This window comes from Mastomys coucha, unplaced genomic scaffold, assembly GCF_008632895.1.
Source record: "Mastomys coucha isolate ucsf_1 unplaced genomic scaffold, UCSF_Mcou_1 pScaffold13, whole genome shotgun sequence".
NCBI classification, from domain to species: domain Eukaryota; kingdom Metazoa; phylum Chordata; class Mammalia; order Rodentia; family Muridae; genus Mastomys; species Mastomys coucha.
Genome location: NW_022196895.1, coordinates 63,757,362 through 63,778,204, shown reverse-complemented (window position 1 = coordinate 63,778,204; position 20,843 = coordinate 63,757,362). Strand labels below are relative to the sequence as shown.

At 39.2% G+C, this 20,843-nt stretch overlaps 1 protein-coding gene across 5 annotated transcripts in view; it reads right to left on the bottom strand.

Annotated features, from left to right (window-relative positions):
- The window catches only part of Cep192 (centrosomal protein 192), an 88,818-nt gene that overhangs the window by 53,348 nt on the left and 14,627 nt on the right, over positions 1-20,843 (bottom strand). For all 5 annotated transcript variants that reach the window (XM_031365946.1, XM_031365947.1, XM_031365948.1 and 2 more), the window contains exons 11-19: positions 18,958-19,315; positions 17,859-18,002; positions 16,056-16,120; positions 14,792-15,001; positions 11,431-11,554; positions 9,951-10,081; positions 4,288-5,110; positions 4,086-4,206; positions 991-1,159 (exon numbers count right to left, since the gene is read on the bottom strand). In XM_031365946.1, the coding sequence (XP_031221806.1) occupies positions 991-1,159; positions 4,086-4,206; positions 4,288-5,110; positions 9,951-10,081; positions 11,431-11,554; positions 14,792-15,001; positions 16,056-16,120; positions 17,859-18,002; positions 18,958-19,315 (2,145 nt within the window). The remainder of the gene's footprint in view (positions 1-990; positions 1,160-4,085; positions 4,207-4,287; positions 5,111-9,950; positions 10,082-11,430; positions 11,555-14,791; positions 15,002-16,055; positions 16,121-17,858; positions 18,003-18,957; positions 19,316-20,843) is intronic.

Below are 20,843 nucleotides of genomic sequence, written 5' to 3'. Positions count from 1 at the left end.
GACTAGTAATCCAGGGAAGGGGCGGGGAGGACTAGTAATCCAGGGAAGGGGCGGGGAAGTTGCCTGGCCCCATCTTTCAGCAGTTAAGCACTGTGCTGAGAAAAGAGACTCAGAGGACAGGGGAAAGGAATGGATTATTTTAAACTAAAGATATATACCAAAAGCTTATGGAACCCCATGGCTTTGTAAGCTAATTAAAAATGTAAGTTTATTTTAAAGAGTTTTACTGCATGGGCGAACAATGCTTCCTCTAGAAGATGTGGGTTTGAAATTCCACTGCCAGGTTAGAATCCCTTCGATGAGGTCAAGGAGATCTTACAGATTCCCAAAACAACACGGCTACTGCCAACTGCTTTGGCTGCTCACCATAACTAGATGCTAAGAAGCTATTACTGAAGACACAGCACACTTTGGTTGCAGAGCATAGGGAAATCAAGCTAGACCTGACCCAGAAAGTTCCTCCCTGTCGGCTAGCCTACACACTGAAAGATGTTATGCCAATCACAGAAGAAAAGTCATCAATAGGCTTACACAGTGGGAATCCCAGCTGCTGCAACACTGATCTGCCAAGAAGAACTCACTGGGGGATGGGGGGGAATAGTGGCCTAACAGTTACTGAGGTAACCAAATGCTTTCTAACTGAATTTGAGGGCTGCTCTAAGGGAAGGAAGTCATACCTGATACAGGAATCCTGGTCAAAATCCCATGGCTAGGGAGGCCACAGACCCTAAGGGAACCTACTACTAGTGTTCTGCTACAAGGACATGTTGTCAAAGTGCCTCTAAATATTTATGTTTATACCTGTAGATCAATGCTGCTCAGGAGGCAAAGTAGAGACAGAAGTACAAACTCATACACACTTTAATTCCTTCTAAAGATACAGAACAGCAACACAGAAGTTAAAGAGCCCAGAATTCCAGTCTGAGTCAAGCATCACTAATACTTTTGGTCTCAAAGCCTTATTAAAGAAACAGTCCAAATGCCACCCACCTTGTGGTCCTCTGAGCTTTCAGCAGCAGCTGTGACAGGAAAGGTATTTTCCTTTTCAGACACATAAGTCAGCCTACTTATGTCAGCATAGGAACATGCCATCTGAGACAACTCACTCTCTAAGTGCAACCTCTGGTGATAAGCTGAATCAAGAGACTCCCCAATACATCTGCAAGAAAAATGCAAGCATAGTGTTAGATTTGTATAAGCAAATGACCACTCTGTCTATCTATAAGCTTGAGGAAACTCAACCACAAATTTACTATCTTTAATTAAAAAGATCAGTTATATTCCTGCTATTGACCTACCTGGTAAGAAGCTACCATTAAAGAAAATGTTGCCTCATTTTCATTAATAAATACCACAATCAGACACATAACAATTAGCTATTCATTCAAAAATTATGGATTACCTGACAAACAGTTGTTAATAAAACCATTTAAAATAAAAAGTCCCTATCCTCAAAGAGCAAAACCAACACAGAAAATGACATAGGAAAGGTAATAAAATGTAAAAACAGATAAAAGTGAACAACTTTTGTTTGAACAATTAATCAGCAGCACCTAGAAAAAGCTTCTTGACTCAGATATTCTGTACTTGAGAAATTCATCCAGAAAGAAAAAAATTAATGATAAGTGTAAAATACTTCATAAAAGGTATATTTTTGGTAATAAAGTAGGAAGCTTAAATGCCATACAAGATGAACTAAGGCATGGCACAAGCATACAACAAAACACCCTTAGCCACCGAAAACCATGCCTTAGGCCTAAGGATATAGCTCAATGGCAGACTGCTTGTTCTCATTGCTAACATACAACAAAAACAAAAACCCTAAACCATGTTGCTGAATACTGTCCTCTGGCTCAAAAAGATACTCACAATATATTAAGTTAAAAAAATCCAATGGATGAAGGCTAAGGATGTGGCACAGTGGCAGATCATGCTTAAAAAAACAAACAACAAACAAACCAACCTGGGTATCAGTTACTAGTACCCATTAAAAAAATAAAATAAAAAAGCAAAATGATAAAACAGCCTTTGTTATGAAACCCACATCTATTTAACACACACACAGCCATACTCATGCACGTGCGCACGCATGCACGCGCAGGCACACACACACTGGTGTTACTTCTAGCTTATTCTGTTCTTCATCAGCCATATCAGAGCCTTCAGCCCAGATCTGGGAAGAAAAGAAGAAAGCTGAACAACCACAGCCTAGGGGTGCTTGCTCACATGGCTCAGTAAAGGCGCTTGCTGCCAAACCCGAGGACCTGAGTTTGATTCCCCCGGGCCTCATGTGGTAGAAGGAGAAAACCAGCTTCTACAGATTGCCCTCTACACACGCACTGAGGCATATGCACCTTCATGAATATGAGTACAATCACCACAAACCCACAGAGAAGTGTAATTTTAAAATTGTAAAATGTATTCCACAAATGTATCATGAGAATTCTCTCCTAAGGGCAGAAGAAAATAAAGCAGGAAAATATTTTTCAGAAATAATGCCTGAATTCACAAGGGAAAAAAAAGACAGCTTGAAAAAGTTAGAAGATTTGAAATTTCAGTAGTTACTCAAATTTGCTCATTTATTAGTACCTTTTAACAGAGAAAACACTTGAACAATCTCTTATGAAGCCACAAAAGAGAACATTTACAGAATTAAAAATTAAAGGGAAATTTTCATCTCAATGCTATTAAATCAGCAAGTCATGGTTAAGCGCACTGGCTGTTCCTTCAGCCCGTGGGTTCAATCCTCAGCAGCCACATGGCAGCTCAAAGCTGCCCAGAACTCCACAGGGTATCTGACAACTCTGGCCTCCTCAGGCCAACACACCCATGGTACACTTACACAAATGTGAAGAAAATACTCAGACACATGAAGTAAAATAATCTTTAAAGATAGTAAAACCCTTGAGCTGGACATGATGGCACACACCTTTAATGCCAGCACTCGGGAGGCAAAGGTGTGTAGATCTCTGTGAGGTAGAGGCCAGCCTGGGTATTCAGAAGGAGTTCTAGAACAGCCAGGGCACAGAGAAACCCTGTCTCAAAAAACCAAATAAAAAACAAAAACAAGATAGTAAAACACAAATGATATACTAAACAATACTAGAAAAACGGAATAAACCATGAAAGTTCCTGTCCCAGTTAGCATTAAACTGTCAACTTGACAAAGTCTTAATTATCTTTATTGGGTTGGTATGTGGGCATGTCTGTGAGGAACTGCCTTCACTGTCTTAAGTGGCGCCATCCATAGGCATGGACTGTAAGGCGGCTAGCTAAGCATAACTCTTGCAGTCAGGGACTTAGGCAGCAAGCAGCATTCCCAAGGTTCCTGCCTTGAGTTACTGCCCTCACTTCCCTCGGTGATGGACTACCCGGCAGTGCAAGCTGGAATAACCTTTTTCCTCTCTGGGGAAATGGCTCAGTGGGTAAAGTGTTTGCAGGCAATCATAAGGAACTGAGTTTGAATCCCCAGCACCCATGTAAAGAAATACAACAATGAAGACAAACTAAAAACCCACCAGGTATGACAGCATGTATCAACAATGCCAGTATGAGGAATGGACAGGAGGAATGCAAGGAGCCTGCTGCCCAAAGCTTACTGGCTTCAATAGACAAAGGGGGCTGTAGGCGCTGTCAAAAACCCTTTCAGTATGAACAGTATGAACTAAGGTGGGAAACAACTGAAGTAAAGAAATTCAAAGTATTTTATGTACCACCTTTAATAAATGAACCTAAAAATGGGAGATTTTTCTTCTTTTTGATTTTTTATAATTTGATTTTCCTATACATAGTATAAATTTTTGAAATTAAGTAAGTAGAGGTTAAGCCAGGCAGTGGTGGCACACTGCCTTTAATTCCAGCACTTGGGAGGCAGCACATGGATTTCTGAGTTCGAGGCCAGCCTGGTCTACAGAGTGAGTTCCAGGACAGCCAGGACTACACAGAGAAACCCTGTCTCAAAAAACCAAAAAGGAAAAAAAAAAATTAAGTAGGGGTTAATCTAATCAAAACACAGTATATGCCTATATAAAATTCTCAAATAATAGAAATAAATAAATAAAAATAAGGTTGAGGCAAGTACTTACCCTGATGAGTTTCCAGAAGTTTCACTGGGAGAAGAATGACTGAGTGGTGACATACACAGTCTGAAGCTCTCCTCGTCCTGAAAGCCAGATCCACCACTCTCAGGAGAGGCACTTTTCAAATCTATGAGAAAGGTATATTCTCCAGTAAGAACAGAAAGCACCAATCCCACACATCTGCAATGTGACCAGCCACTACACTTACCAACACTTTTAGGTAAGACTACGTGACCGTCTTCAAAGGTGACGTGCCTGTCCCTGCTGCTTGTCTCGCTGACATACTCTTTCTTCCTTCTGTGTTCTCGGTTATCTTGTATTTCTTCACATTGTTCTACAATGCTAAAGGAAGGTTCTCTGGGGTTCCTTAGTGATGAGTCACTCCTGGATGCTGCAATGGAAACTGAGGCAGCTTTCTCACTGTTCTGCATATCCAGTAACTCATCAACTAAGTGTGGCATCCTCCGCATGGCTGTGTTTTTATTTTCTCTCCTGTTTGTGAGAACTGAATCTGAAGAGGTCACTGTTCTAAGCGATTCCTGAGTATCACTCTCTAGATTCTCACCACAGAAAATAGCTGCTGTACCTTCTTCTGCTTCACTTGTATCAGTAGCACAAACGTTCACCATACTCATGTCTTCGACAGTCTGCTGTTCCGGCAAACGTAAATCCCACACATTAGACGTGCCTGTGCTTGAAAAGGGCTCTCGTGCACCTTCACAGCTACTAAGTTCTGTTTTTGTAAGGTATTTCTCCATATCAAATACATTGGATCGGTTACTTTTTTCTAAATCATTAAGGAGAAAGTGAGAGATGATCGAACGGTCCTCTTGTGTGCCATCATCCTGAAAAGTCTTGCCTCTCCCTTTATTTGTGAGTGCCTTCACCATGGCAGCAAGCTGGGCAGGGTCAGCGTTCACTGACACGTCTGCGAACGCTGAAGCAATGGTGCTTATCCTAAGCACGGAATCTCCACTGCCAGACAGTGTGTTTTTATATTCCTGAAGCTCGTTATTATGGCAGAAAGTGTCCTAGAAGTAAGAAACCTTTATTAAATTAACTCACTCTACATACAAGGCCATGTACAGATTAGTTTAATCTTCATTTAGTGTAGTCTTCTCTTACTCAAGGGCTATGTTCCAAGGCGGCATACCAAGTCATATATGCTTACCCCTAGACAATATACAAACCTATGATAAAACTTATTTAAAAATTAGGTGCAGCAAGACATAATGGGAATCACGGGTATAAAACTGAGATGGGCCCAAGAGTAAAAACTATAAACTACTATTATGGTAAAGACATACAAAAATATGTACCTCTGGTGACAGCAGGATAGGTAATGCTAACTTCCTGCTGAGAGTAACTGGAACCTAATAGCATAGGTAAAAGCATCCCATTTGCTCAGTGTGCTGGCACATGTCTATAATCTCAGCACTTGGGACATGTAGGCGGGAGATCAATTCAGTCACCCTCAGTTACACAAGGAGTTCAAGGCCAATGTGAGCTACATAAGAGACTGTCTCAAACAAACAAGCAAGGAAGGAAGGAAGGAAGGAAGGAAAGGAGGCAGGGAGGGAGGAAGGAGTGGGGGGAAGGGAGGGAGGGAAGGAATGAAGGAAGGAGAGAAGGAAGGAATGAAGGAAGGAGGGAAAGAGGAGGGGTGAGGAGGAAGGGAGGGAAGGAAGAAGTGAAGGAGGGAGGGAGGGTAGGAGAAAGGAAAAAAGGAAGATAAGAAAGAAAGAAGGAAAGAAGGAAGGATGGATGGATATACAGAGTGAGAAGAAAAAAGTTAGTTTAATTAAACATTATTTAATCAAGAGACAGGTTATAATTTCTTGGATAACTGCTAATATAATATAGAAAAAATATATGAAGTTAATAGAAAAAAACCAAACTCATATAATATACAATCCAAAAGAGGAACAATAAATAAACAAAGCAAGCTCAGAGGAAACAAGCATCAAACAGAAAGGACTCAAACAGATTCCTGGACTAGTGTCCCCTAAAGAAAAGTACAAAGGCTATGAAACTGATTTTTTTAAAAATCTTTTTCTCTGTTCTTAAATGAAAAAGATTCAAAATAAGAACAAGGAAAAATTAAAAGTAAAGGGCTGGCAAAACGGCTCAGTGGGTAAAAGTTGCCTCCAAGCCTAATGACCCAATTCAATACCCGGAGACCCACATGGCACATGGCAGGAGAGAACTCTCCTGCAAGTTGTCCTCTGACCTTTACATCAGTCTCTGAGAAACATGCATGTGAACACAAATAAACAAATGTATTATGTTTGAGTATAAAAAAAATTTAGGGAGGCTGGAGAGATGGTTCAGTTGTTAAGAGCACTGACTGCTCTTCCAGAGGTTCTGAGTTCAGTTCCCAGCAACCACAGGGTGGCTCACAACCATCTGCAGTGGAATCTGATGCCCTCTTCTGGTGTATCTGAGGGCAGCTACGATGTACTCAGATACTTAAAATATATCTTTAAAAAAAAAAAAATTATGGGTAAAACACAGCATGACAACCCTAAGGGAAAAAGTTGGTATTTACATGGTTGATAGCAACCTTAGGAGTAAAAAACAATAGGAACAGAGAGAGATGTGCAGAATGGCAAAGAGTTGACTTAGGCAGATAATTTTGATTTGTATGACCTAAACTACAGCCTCAACAAATGTAAAGTAAAAACAAGCCGGATGGTGGTGGTGCACACCTTTAATCCCAGCACTTGGGAGGCAGAGGCAGGCGGATTTCTGAGTTCGAAGTCAACCTGGTCTACAGAGTGAGCTCCAGGACAGCCAGGGCTACACAGAGAAACCCTGTCTCGAAAAACCAAAAAACAAACAAACAAACAAACAAAAAAAATAGACTGAAAATGAAAATCAGATAAGCATGCTGATGTCAACAGCATGATGATAACTGAAGGATAGCACAACAATTTTAAGACTCAACCAACTATCATTCTTATCTAGCATTATGAAACAAAGAAGGCAGCAAAAGTCATAGAACAGGTATCTCCAAGTGAACAAAACGCATTTTCAATGACTGAACAAATCCAGACACACGGAAGATGGCTCAATAAAATAAACAACTAAGAGCAAAAATCTTGAACACAACACAAGCAACATAAAACCTGGAAACTGGCCTGGAGAGATGGTCGGTGGATACGAGCATGAACTATCTGACAAAAGAGCTGAGGTCAGATCCCACACCCATGTCAAGTAGTTCACAACTGCCCACAGCTCCAAAGTCCAGCAGGCAGGCACCTGCACACATACGTCCAAACCCTACCCTCAACATACACGCAATTTAAAAAATAAATGATTTAAAATAGTAAAAATAAAATAAAAATTAAAAATCTGGAATATCTTATAAATGCTTGAAAACCTAAGTAAGTTTTTTTAAAAAGATGTTGAACAGGGATGAGGATATCAATCAGTAGAATACTTGCCTAAGAATGTGTGGAGCCTGGGGTTCAATTCTCAGCACAGCCAAAATGGGAAGGAGAGGAGAGAGAAAAGCTCTGATATAAGTAGATTGGGAGGATGAAGGAAGGAAATTGAATAATGAAAATATGATGTATCAAAACACATAACGAAAGATGAAACACGGGCTGGAGTGATGGCTCGGTGCGTAAGAGCACTGACTGGTCTTCCAAACATCCTGAGTTCAAATCCCAGCAACCACATGGTGGCTCACAACCATCTATAATGAGATCTGACACCATCTTCTGGTGTGTCTAAAGACTTTACATTAAAAAAAAAAAAAAAAAGAAAGACGAAACACAAGATGCAGCAAAAGCTGTGCCTTGGAAAATTCATCCCACTAGATAAATGTCCATATTAGGAAAATATTAGGAAAAGAGAAAGAATTCAGTGAATGAGCTACACATTCATCTCAAAAAGTTAGGGGAAAAAAAGAGGAGCTCAAGGCCAGTCTAAGCTACATAACAATAACTTTTTCTAGAAACAAAAGTAATAATAAAAATGACAGGCTAGTTGGCACACACCTTTAATCCCTGCAGTAGGGAGATTGAAATAGTGTTGATGAGTTCAAGACCAGCCTGGCTCTCATACTGAGTTCTAGGATAGCCAGGGCTACATAGTGAACCAGAGAAAGGAAGAAAAATATTAAAATGTTCAACAACTTTAGAAAAAAAACTAACAAAAAAACAAAGGAAAATTTGCAGAGGAAAACTACAATGATGGACTTTAGTATTCTATAGATTAATCTCATTAAAAGCACATGGTTGTTGGTGGGTTAGTTCTTTGGTATATTAAAACTGTATGAAAATGATTTTAGTAGATACCAAGGCAACAATAGTAGAAATCAAAGCAACAATATTTAGTAGTAATATAACACAGACAAAAACAATTATCTTGCATATCCGATTTATTAAAAAGTCAACATATTGATGAAATAAAGAAATTTAATGAACTAGTTAAATAAACAATAGTAGATACTATTGAGTAAAAAGGCTGGGACTGGAAAGATGAGTCAGTAGTTAAGAGCACTGGCTACTCTTTCAGAATCCCAGCACCCACATGGCAGCTCACAACCATCTGTATCTGCAGTCCCAGGAAATCTGACACCCTCACACCAATGCTCATAAAATAAAATTTAAAAAGTAATTTACAAATAAAAAAATAGTGAAAAGGCTAACAAGCCAGGCATGGTGGCTCCCATGTGACATCACAGCATTAAGGAGGCTGAGACAGGAAGACTTACACAAGTTCAAACCCAGCCTGGACAGCACAGTTCATCCCTGTCTAACTAGAGCTATACAGTGAGAACCTATCTTAAGAAAAAAGGGCGGATGAGTCACAGACTGGAAGAAAACAGGTAAAACTCTCATGTCTACCCAAAGGATCCTACCAAAAGATATAAAGAAACCCAAGAATGGAACTTCTTCACAAAAGACCAATAAAAGTATAAAAGAACTTAACTTCATTAGCAATCACAGGAATACAAATTAAAACAAAGACATCCCACTACAGAGCTACTCAAATGGTTAGTAATATGCGAGGAGAGGTCATGTCAACACAAACTATCACAGACCACTGGGACACAACTATATTGGTGTAGCTACTCCAAAAACTATGGCAAAGGAACTTCAATGTAAGTCACAAACCTTATGTGTGAACCATCAGTTGCACTCAACAAAGACACACACAGACCAGGGGTGGTAGAGTGGGCCAGCCAACAAGGCAAAGGTACTAGGTTGTTTCAGCACATCAAATAGCCCAAACATTCACTAACACTCATATATCAGAACACAACACACTAAGGAAAATGACTGTCTATACATTCCTTTAGCAAATAAAAACTGAAAGAAAAACAGCCAAAGAAAAGAATGCATGCTGCGTGTCTTTTACACAAAGTTAAAAACAGGCAAAAATTATAGTACTATAATACTATAACTAGTACTATTAGTTATTACTAGTGTACTAATAATAAATACTGTTTAGAATTTTTTTTTAAAAAAGAATTCTGAATAATTGACAATATTCTCTATTTTTTTTCATTCATTTTTTTCTTTTCATGGCTCTGAAGGTAAACACTGGTAGTCTACTGGCCTAGTCTAAAGGGACATCAGGTGGGAAGACATAAAGGGTGCATGAGCAGACCTCAGTGTTCTTTTCCTTCATCTGGGACACACAAACTGTGATAACGCATTCACTGTAAGTCTGTTTTATACATCCTTCTATATGTACATTATAAATTATTTTTTATATGTTTCTCATTTTAAGGACACTGTAATAAAACTGAAGCCAGAAAAATATGGGCATACGTTTTTCACAGATGACCTTGGTCCATCTTATTTGAAAACCATAGCAAGACCGTCTACGGCGCCCTTTCGGGAGAGCTCACGCTACCTCTGTGTGGCCTCTGCTGGCAGTTAGTGTCCTGTCATCTCCGTCCACCTGGGAGTTCCTCTGCAGGTCTTCAGCCTGAAGTGTGACTGACCCTTCACTGAGCTGTGCCTGGGACTGCTCTTTCAAGGCTCCTATAGGAAGTAAACGATATCCAACGTAAGAAAGTGCCAGTCAAACTGATTAAACACCAAGGAAAAACAAGTATCTTTGTACTGTACATGTTAAGTTGTCCTCAGTAAGAATGTTTAAATGACAGACATTTGGACAAAGGACAGGCTCTGAAGGAAGTCTGTGGATTTTTATCTCCCCTAAATTATTTATGTAAACTAATATATTTGGGCTTCAAAAATTGATTTCACAATTAATATTTAATATTCTTCAGAACATTAAAAGATGAACTACACCCAGGCTTTCTATCCTTCCTCCTGTACGGAGCACAGGCACATCCTAGGGGTGTAGAGGGTTTTCGGTGGTTAAAAAGCACTGGCTGTTCTTCCAGAGAACTTGGATTAAATCCTCAGCACCACACAGCAGCTCCACAGGCACTAGGGAGGCTGAACATGGTGCACACATACACAGATACACAAAATACCCAGATACAATAAAGCAATTTTTAAAAAAGGATGGAGCACTATTATTTAACTTCATATTCAAACAGCAAAGGATATTGGATTAGCAAAAAAGGAACAGCTCAATAACTTAGCTAATGAAGAAAGTCTAACTTAAAATATTTTCTATTAGTTGAGAGTGGTAGCACACACCTTTAGGATCTCTGAGTGCAAGCCAGCCTGGTCTACAGAGTGAGTCCAGGTGAGCCAGGGATACACAGAGAAACCCTGTCTCAGAAAAGAAAAAAAAGTCTATAGGATATTGCAGGAATGTTACATGTCTTCTACTTTAAATTTCAAAGGATCTCTAATTTCTACTATTTCTTAACAGTAATAATTTAATAAGCCATATTTAACTAGGTCATTTTAAATTATTCACATTTGCCATAGTAGTTCATACAAAAATTTGGGTGGATTTTATCTCTCTTCTCCACTTTCAGTTGAAAAGGAAATGTGAAAATACAAAAAAATCGGGGGCTGGAAAGATGGCTCAGTGATTAGGAGCACTGACTGCTCTTCCAGAGGTCATGAGTTCAATTCCCAGCAACCACATGGTAGCTCACAACCATCTGTAATGGGATCCAATGCCCTCTTCTGGTGCATCTGAAGACAGTGACAGTGTACTAAGTACTCACATACATACAATAAATAAATAAATCTTAAAAAAAAAGCATTATTAAAATTTTTTTAAAAAGAGGTTAAAAGCTATATATATATAAAAAAAAAGAAAAAAAAAGATTAAAAAAAAAATCAACTCTACAACCCATGTGAAGATCTTGTAAAGCAATGTATACATCTTTACCCACAGAATATAATCACTCAATTACAAGTTAAGACAAAAGATCCTTGAAGTCTTTCACTTAATCCACTACCTGAAGAGAAACCATGGTGAAGATGAGTAACTTCTTTTTCCAAATTACTTCTTGATACATCAGATTTTATTAACGCAACAGGTTCTTTCTCCTCTGGTGATCTAATAAAATAACCAAATGATGGCTGCAAAAATAATTAAACACAAATTAATTTTCCTTAATTTCCAATTACTTTAAAGAGCTCTAGGTTACTTTATCTACTATTACTAAAACATCCAAATGACTTCATCCTTGCCGTTTAACTTCAAAAATCTAGAGGCAAAGTTTAAAAGTCCAGATAGAACCTTTGAGCTGGTTACCTATGATAGCACCTGTCTATTCATGGAAAGACCTGAGCACTGCATCCAACATGGGGAGAAGAGATGCTTCAGACAAAACCTTTTGTTTCTTCAGTCACAGATATCATTTAATCACTGTAATTGATGTTAAGTAAGCCTTCCTAAAAAGTCAAAAGCCAGTCGGAAGCAGCACTTCGTCAGTCCTTCAGTAACATTGTGCACACTCACTGTTTATTGGCATTGTTCTGAATGGGGGCTGGTAAGAATGTTGTAGAACTTAATGCATATCTTGCTCTATAGATATCAAAAGAAAACATGCCTTGAAAGTAAGCGTACTCCCACTGACTTCCATTAAGTCTCAGAAAGACCTAGGTTCAAGGAGCTACTAAAGAGAACTGAATTTGCACTTTCATGAACTGAATTTACATGACTTTCATATCGCAGATATAAAATATGACTTAAGATTCTAGTTGAAGCCGGGCGGTGGTGGCCCACGCCTTTAATCCTAGCACTTGGGAGGCAGAGGCAGGCAGATTTCCGAGTTCGAGGCCAGCCTGGTCTACAGAGTGAGTACCAGGACAGCCGGGGCTACACAGAGAAACCCTGTCTCGAAAAACCAAAAAAAAAAAAAGATTCTAGTTGATAGCCAGGCAGTGGTAGCACACACCTTTAATCCCAGCACTTGGGAGGCAGAGGCAGCCAGATTTCTGAGTTCAAGGGCAGCCTGGTCTACAGAGTGAGTTCCAGGACAGCTAGGGCTACACAGAGAAACCTTGTCTCGGAAAAAATGAAAAAAAAAAAAAAAAAGATTATAGTTGATATTCATTTGGAAGGTTCTTCCCTGGATCCTGTAAGCTGAAAAATGAAACTTCACAATACCAAAACAAAAATTCTGAGTCAGACCTCTTTTTCTAAGATCTAATGCTATGTTCATGTATTTAGGAAGGAGTTCAGAAAGCCATGCATGGCGGCACATGCTTGTAATGTACACTCACGTAGGAGGCAAAGACAAGTCTATGACTTCAAGGCCAGCTTGCTCTACAATTTTCGGGTTAGCCAGAACTAGCTACATCCCCTATATTAAAAAAGAAAGAAAGAAAAGAAAAAAGAAAAAAAGAAAAGTTCAGACCCAATTATAATGGCACAGAACTACAGTTGAATACAGAATAAGATGAGACAAGAAAACTACAAGTTCAAGGCCAGCCTGGGCTACATAGTGAGATACTATCTTAAAATAAGACAATACAAAAGGAATGGTTATTTTTCATTTCTTTCATAGTCTCTAAAACCCCAACCAATCCACCTCTTTCAAGCATTTCATTTTTTAATTCACTACATGGATCACATGGTTCTAAAGCATGGTTCCATGTTTAAGTTCTGAGGGGCTGAAGAAATGGCTCAGTAGTTAAAGTGTAGACCATCCTTCTGCAGGACACAGGTTTGGTTCCCAGCTCACAACTGCCTGTAACGCCAGCCCCAGGGTCTGACACCCCCATGTGGCCCCTACAGGCACTATATGGATGTGCAAAAGTCCATACACACAGACACATGCACATACACATAATTTTTTAAAACTGATTTAAGGACTGGAGAGATGGCTCAACAGTTAAAAGAACTGACTGCTCTTCCAGAGGACCCAGGTTCAATTTCCAGCATCCTACATAATAGATCTGCTTACAAGATCATGTAACTATAACTCCAGGGGATCTAATTTTTTCTGACTTCCATGAGCACCATGCAAGTGTACTGTGCACATACATATACAAAGCAAAATACTCATAAACATAAAATAAATGAATCTTCTTTAAAATGTTTTATGTTCTATTCAAGTTTAAGAAACGGATTTCATTCTATTGTGCCATAATATGGACCTGGAGTGGGCCTGGGCCGATGCACCAAGGACCTAGTGGGCAGTGTGGCACTCCTAGATGCACCAGGGACCTAGTGGGCAGTGTGGCACTCCTAGATGCACTAGGGACCTAGTGGGCAGTGTGGCACTCCTAGATGCACTAGGGACCTAGTGGGCAGTGTGGCACTCCTAGAAGGTGGTGAACTTTAGGAGGTGATTCCTAACAGAAGGAAGTTGTGTCACGGAGTGCATGCCGTTGAAGGGGACATGAAGACACCAGCCACTTCCGTCCTTGTCTCTCTCTCTCCCCCTCTGCCCTCTTTGCTATCTCTTTTCCTTCTTTTCTCTCCCTTCCCTCACCCCTAGCTCCCTCCTCGCTGCCATGAGGCGCAGTTTCCTCTGCCACACTCCTGCTATGATGTAAAGTGCTGATACAGGCTCAATCCTACAAAGCCAAACCACCATGCAGTGAAACCATAACACTTACCACTACACGAACTGTTTACATTCTAAAAATCTATGTAACTATCACTTTTTAAAAATCAAAACATTCCAAATTTTAAAACATCTTACAGATGGATGGAATAAATGAATCCTAGAATTCTTCCTACCAATCAACCATATAATACCAAAAGTTACTCAGTGCATACCTGTATTGACTACTTTATATGTAGCAACACCTTTCAATCTTACAAAATCCCACAAAGAGTACTACACTTTAGAAATGGAGAAATTAGGGCACAGAAGTCAAACTGCTCAGTGTCATAGAGCTAGTTAAAAGATAGAATCAGAACTGAAACCAAGTCTGATTGACCACAAATGCTAAGCTTTTAACCACTATTCTGCCAAGCTCCCATTCTGCCTATGCCTTAAAGTTGCTATATTCTAAACAGACCATCATAACATTCAAAGTAAAAGAAACCTGGAATTGTGGATGTCCCCACAAAAACTCACGTTGAGGTTTGGTCCCCAAGACTGTGAGATGGTAGGCTGCTCAGAGGCTTTTGTTCTAAGAGGGACGTACCCTCAGGAAAATATTAGGTTAGGCCTCAGAAAGTGGTCAAGTAAAGGCAAAAGAGGGTTATTTATAGTAAGTCTCTTCGCTTTCTCTTTCACACATACCCATTTCCCCACTATGAGCTGCTACAACAGCTTATCCAGTCTTGGGTCTTGTGGTTTAGCAACACACATGGACATGAGTGACTTCACCGCTTTCTGTGCATTTCATACTTACTCTTTTCACATCCTTACCACCACCAAGACAACCAAGAGCTTCAGATCTTTCTGCAAAGAACTCTCCTAATGACAGGCGTAGATAACTGCCATCATCTTTATCGAAATCTGATGTGCCAAGTGATTTTCTCAATAAATGATAATTAACTGTCGCTACCCAGGATGTATCACCAAGTGCCACTGAAGTGTTCTGAATATCTATATTTTCATCCTAGAAAAAAGTAGTTATTGTTTCTTTTTTTTTTCCTGAAAAAGGCTTCTCCTTCTTTTTCTAATGTGTAAAAGTAAAAATAAAAGAACTAGAAAAACTTAAAAACTAACTTTTTCAAAATGTGGTACAAAACATTTAGATAAACTTAAAGATGAATAACTACTAAAGTCTAAAGAAGAATTCATTTTTGTATACCTTTTACAATATGGACTGTCTGAATAAGTTTCTTACACTAACTGTCACAAAGTAGAATATATACATTTTTACCACACACAATAGGATTACCTTCTATAAACTGTATTTTTTTTTTAAAGCACAGAGATAACCATGGAAATTTTAGAAACAACTTTAAGTAAATTAAAGATAAAGTTTAGCAGCTAGAGAAATGGCTCAGTGGTCAAGAGTGTAAACTATATCCTATGAAGGATCCAAAAACCACCCCCAGCACCCACATCTATCTGATGGTTCATAGTTGCTTACAATTATAGCTCCAGAGAGATCTGGTACCACTGGCCTCTGCAGTGACCTACTTACACATATATTCACATAACTAAAAGTAATTTTATTTAACTTTTTTAAAAAGTTAAGCCACTAGCCTGACAATGACAACATCACCTTGGACCCTAGGGCATATAGTAGAAGAAAATCAACTCCTAAAAGTTGCCCTCTCATCTCTAGAAATGTGCCAACACACATATGCTAGCCCCAAATATCCCTACCACAGGCACACAATAAATAAACAAGTGCAGACATTTAAAAATAAAGATACAGTTACTGTTCTGTTGTTATGGCTATTATGTACAGCACTGGAAACGAAGGGCAGAGTTTTATGTACCAGGCAACTGCTTTGCCTGTAATCTACATTCCCTTACAAAGATATATTTTAGTATATCAATTTTCAGCTAATAACTTAGAACAAAAGAGTAAAAGTTGTTATACCATGAAAAAAAAATGTGAAGTAATTGTATACTAACTACTGGGGAGAAGCTTTTTATCTAAATTTAAATTAATACAAGAAAAATTTAAATATAGGTTGGAACAAGTAATTTCAAACCTGTATAAATGGATGTTCTTTATTGAATTCTTCTTCATCTTTTGCAATTAAATCCAATGCTTCAGCTTAAAGAAAAACAAGTTTATATAATTACACTTATATTAGCACACACAAAAAGCAAATTTAAAAAAATGAGGTAATAAGAAACCACTTTGTCATGAGGAGAGGTGCATATGTGGAAGAGGTGCACCTCTGCAGGTGTACCTGTCAGCTGGAGAGGCCACAATCAATTTCAGGTGTCTTCCTCTAGTGCTTTGAGTCTTATTTTTGAGAAAGGTCTCTGAACCTCAAGTTCACTTTTCCAGTGTACAGTCAATTCCCTAGCATTTGCCCATTTTACTCCGGCCCTCACTGGGGTTATAAGTGCATCCCACAACCACCTTCCCACCCTAGCTTTTACATGAATACTGGGAAGCAGAACGCAGGCCCTCCTGCTTGTACAGTATGTAAAACTTCCATTCACATGATTTATATAATTATATTAAGTATGTAAAGTTGTCAAATTTCCATTAAAATGCACAATACTATGACTGATTTCCGTTGTGAAAATTTGCCCTAGGTGGTTTGTGAAAAGTATTTACACGTAATTTCAATTGAGTGCAAGCATGATAGCATTGCCTAGAGTCCCAGCCATTCAGGAAGCTGAGGGAGAAGAATCATTTGAGACCAGGGGCATAAGACCAACCTGGCTAATAGCAAGATTTGTATACATAAGAAAAATATCAGACTCAAGAAATGGCTAAGCAGGAAGACCTAAGTTCAAATCCCAAATATCCATATAAAAGCCAGACACAGGCTGGGCGGTGGTGGCGCATGCCTTTAATCCCAGCACTTGGGAGGCAGAGGTAGGCGGATTTCTGATTTCGAGGCCAGCCTGGTCTACAGAGTGAGTTCCAGGACAGCCAGGGCTATACAGAGAAACCCTGTCTCGAAAAACTCAAAAAAAAAAAAAAAAAAAAAAAAAAAAAAGTAAGAACAGACACAGTTCTTCTAGTCAGGAAAATCAGAGTGTAAACCACAGCTCAGGAATTCTACTGCCAGAACAATGCTAAATATGTATCTGTTGAAGCAATCATCGTAATAGAGAACCTATGACTGAACACCAGGAACCATGAAGCCCCCAAAATTAGACACAAAATAGTATAATCTATATAGACATATTTCTGTGAACCTACAACTAAAGAACTAAAAACACTATGGTAAAATGTGAACGTAGCAATCAACCAAATCTAAAAGCCAAGAAAGAGTGAGGAGGAAACTCAGCCCACAGGAAGACAGCACGGAAGAACCTGGATGCTTGCAAGAGCTAACCGTCACGCAGTGTTTACTCCATTGGCCTCATACCTCAAATACTACTATATTTCAAAGAACTTTTCCTAAGGACTCTCCCATTTAATCTGAAATGCTCTAGTGTTGCCTTTTCTACCTCTCAAAAATCAGCCATGGACATTAAGGAAGAAGAGTTTCAGATTTAGAAAACTATAAACCTAATTATCAGCTAACGTAAAATAACGATCTTCTCATTTGTCACCTGACTTCTTCACTGGTTAAACATAAAGCAGTCTTGGATCTTGCGCTAAAGTTTACTTGTTAGAAGAACAAAAACAAGTAATGTAAAACCTCACCTGTGCTTCCTTCTACCAAACCTTGTAACTGCTACATCCTTTGTATTGAAGAATTTACAGAACGCAATTGTGTTTCAGAAGGGATTTTATATGACTGACCAATACAAGCCAACTAAATTCAAAACATCATCATAAACAATGAGTCTGGCACAATAACAGTGGTTATCTCCATACTTACAACCAGATCTGAAGTCTTCATTCATTTCATTATTCAGAGACATCTGCAAATCTTGTTGATCAATAAAAGATGTGTAGTAGGCAAGGTCAGTGACCCATCTGCCGTCCTCATTTTGGTAGACTACGTTCTGCGAGAGATCTGTTTCTGAAGAGGAAATTCCAAGACCATTGAACGATGCATGTAACAACAAACTTACTTAGCAATGGTGCCAAAGTCTGCTCAGAATCAGGTTAAAAAAGGAAAATCCATTTCCCCAACTGATGGCAACAAGACAAGCTTAGCCATAAGAGTATAAGAACGGGATATAGTGGGGGGAAAGGAAGGTACATTTGCACTAGCTGTCTGCTTAACATTATTATTTCTAAGCAACAATCATGAAATATTAGTATATTTTTAAAATCTTTAAAATCCATAATAACATGGGAGGAAGTCATGGAGTCCTCCTCTAAATAGGGAAACCTCTGGCACTCAAGGGTTGATAAAGGGGGAGAGTAAATTTTCTTTAGTAATATAATTACTAGGAAGTTATTGATACTTCAGAGGACAGACTCACCACCATGCTTCCTGGCTCGGATTAAACCCCAAGAACACAAAACAAACATGACACGATGGTGGGATGGGGACTTGGTGGGGAGGAGTTTGTGGGTGAAGAAGGTAATAGAGGGTAGAGGAATGAATGTGACCACGATGTATTTCATGGTTGTTTAGCCTAGGGTTTTTGTGGGAGTGGGACTGTCTCCGACTCCTTTGCCTGCTTTCGGACCACTTTCCTCCTGTGGGTTACGCTATCCAGCCCTGATATGAAGGCTTGTATCTTCTTATACCATACTCAGCTGACATCCCTGGAGGCCTGCTCTGTTCTGAAGGGAAATGAGGAGAAGTGGATCAGGAGGGGGGGAACTAGGAAGATGGGGGGAGGGAGGCTGTGGCCAGAATATATTGTTTATGAATAAAAAGAAAACTGTTAAAGAATATTTTTTAAATCCATAAAAACATTTAAATACTTCAACATAAATAATCAGAGAGTTCTATGTGGAAGCTTAGCTTAAACATCTTACACACTTCTTTAATTCTATTTAAAATGAAATAGTCTACTTACTGTCATTAGTCTTTGCACTAGACTCATAAAATCCACATGCTCTCCTTTCGGAAGTTGGTGACCAAAGAGTATCAGGAGAATTAATTTCATTGTCACCATTAGTCTTCAAAGATGCAATGTCCCCATCTTTCTGAACAGACACTGTAGGAGTCTCAGTATCTAAGCATCTATCCAAATTCGGAACGGTTTCAAAATTTGAGGCCAAATGCTTATCTTGGTGAGGAGATTCTGAATCCTGTTTGAGGTAGTCAGCTGGGGCAGAGCCATCTTTTGTCTCATTTGTGCTGTGACTATCAGTAGGTCTGAGAGTCTCGGCCACAGCACGCAGCCTTGTCACCATAGCCTCTCCTCCACACTCCTTTAAGAGTTATTAATGGAACAATAGTAAGTTTTGTTTCTCACACTCATTTTGACACTTAATGGACAAAGCAATGCAATGGCTATAAAATGCTTATTATATAAATAAACGGCCTATATAGTATTCAGTCTATCCTGGATGATGTGTGAGCCAAAGCTAAGCAATTGACCAAAACCCAACTTTAAAATATGCCGAGGCTCAAGTATATTCACAGATGAGCTGTGAGGGTACCAAGTTCTCAACTTGGTTATTATCATTTAAAAAAATAAAATAAAGGACAGAAGAATATTCATGGATTGAAAATACTAATGTGCCTTATCAGCTGGGGCCCAAGTGAACTTGAATTCAGAAGCCTTTCAAGCTCTTTAAAGAAGATGGCATCTGTCAATACACTGTCAGAAAGCCTCAAAGTAAGAAGCCCAGGACCAAAGCACCCAAGAGTCGGCATTAGGTCACGTACCAACTTGTCCTACACCTCAAAGACCAATGCACTGCTCTGAAGAAATGACACACTAAGAAAAGGGGGGAGGAGGCAGCAGAGTACACTGAGCTGGAGGAGGAGGCAGCAGAGCACACTGAACTTTTGGCCACAAGACTGAAGCAAGCCAAAAAAAATACAACAAACCAAATGCCAAGAGAGAGATGCTACCCTTGCTTATTCTGAATACAGTCAAAAATAAGTCTTTGAGCTGGAGAGACGGCTCAGTGGTTAAGAGCACTGATTGCTCTTCCAAAGGTCCTGAGTTCAAATCCCAGCAACCACATGGTGGCTCTCAACCACCTGTAATGATTATCTGATGCCCTCTTCTGATACGTCTGAAAACAGCTACAGTGTACTCATTTATAATAATAAATAAATCTTTGGGCTGGAGCAAGCAGGGACTGAGAAAGCAGGGCCAACCAGAGCAAGCAGGGTTGACCAGAGCGAGCAGAGGTCCTAAATTCAATACCCAATAATCACATAAAGGCTCACAACCATCTGTATAGCTACAGTGTACTCATATACATAAATAAATAAATCTAAAAGAAAAAAAAAGAATTATTAAAAAAAATAAGTCTTTAAGAGTAACAAATCAATGACCAGACCTTAAAAATGTGGTCATAGTAATTACACGTATCAACAGACTTACGAACCTAAAGCACAAGAGCAGGTCTCTCTTTCCATCATATCACAAGGAAGAACGGTAAATCACACTTTTGTAATTACCAGTAAAAGTCTCTACAAAAGCAGGCCCATTAGTGTGACAAGCTGCATAAAACTAGTATAAATAAAAGCCTTCAAGTGAGCCAGGCGGCAGGGTGGTGCATACCTTTAATTCCAGGATTCAAGAAGCAGAGGTAGGTGGATCTCTGAGTTCAAGGCCAGCCTAGTCTAAATTGTGAGTTCCAAGACAGCCAGGACTACAAAAAAATAAAATTTAAAAAAAAAAAAAAAAAAAAAAGGACTTCCAGTGAGGGACTACATCTCCTCAAACCACTTGCCAAAATAGCTCTTCTTTAAGCTGCTTTGTTAGGTCTAGGGGGCAAG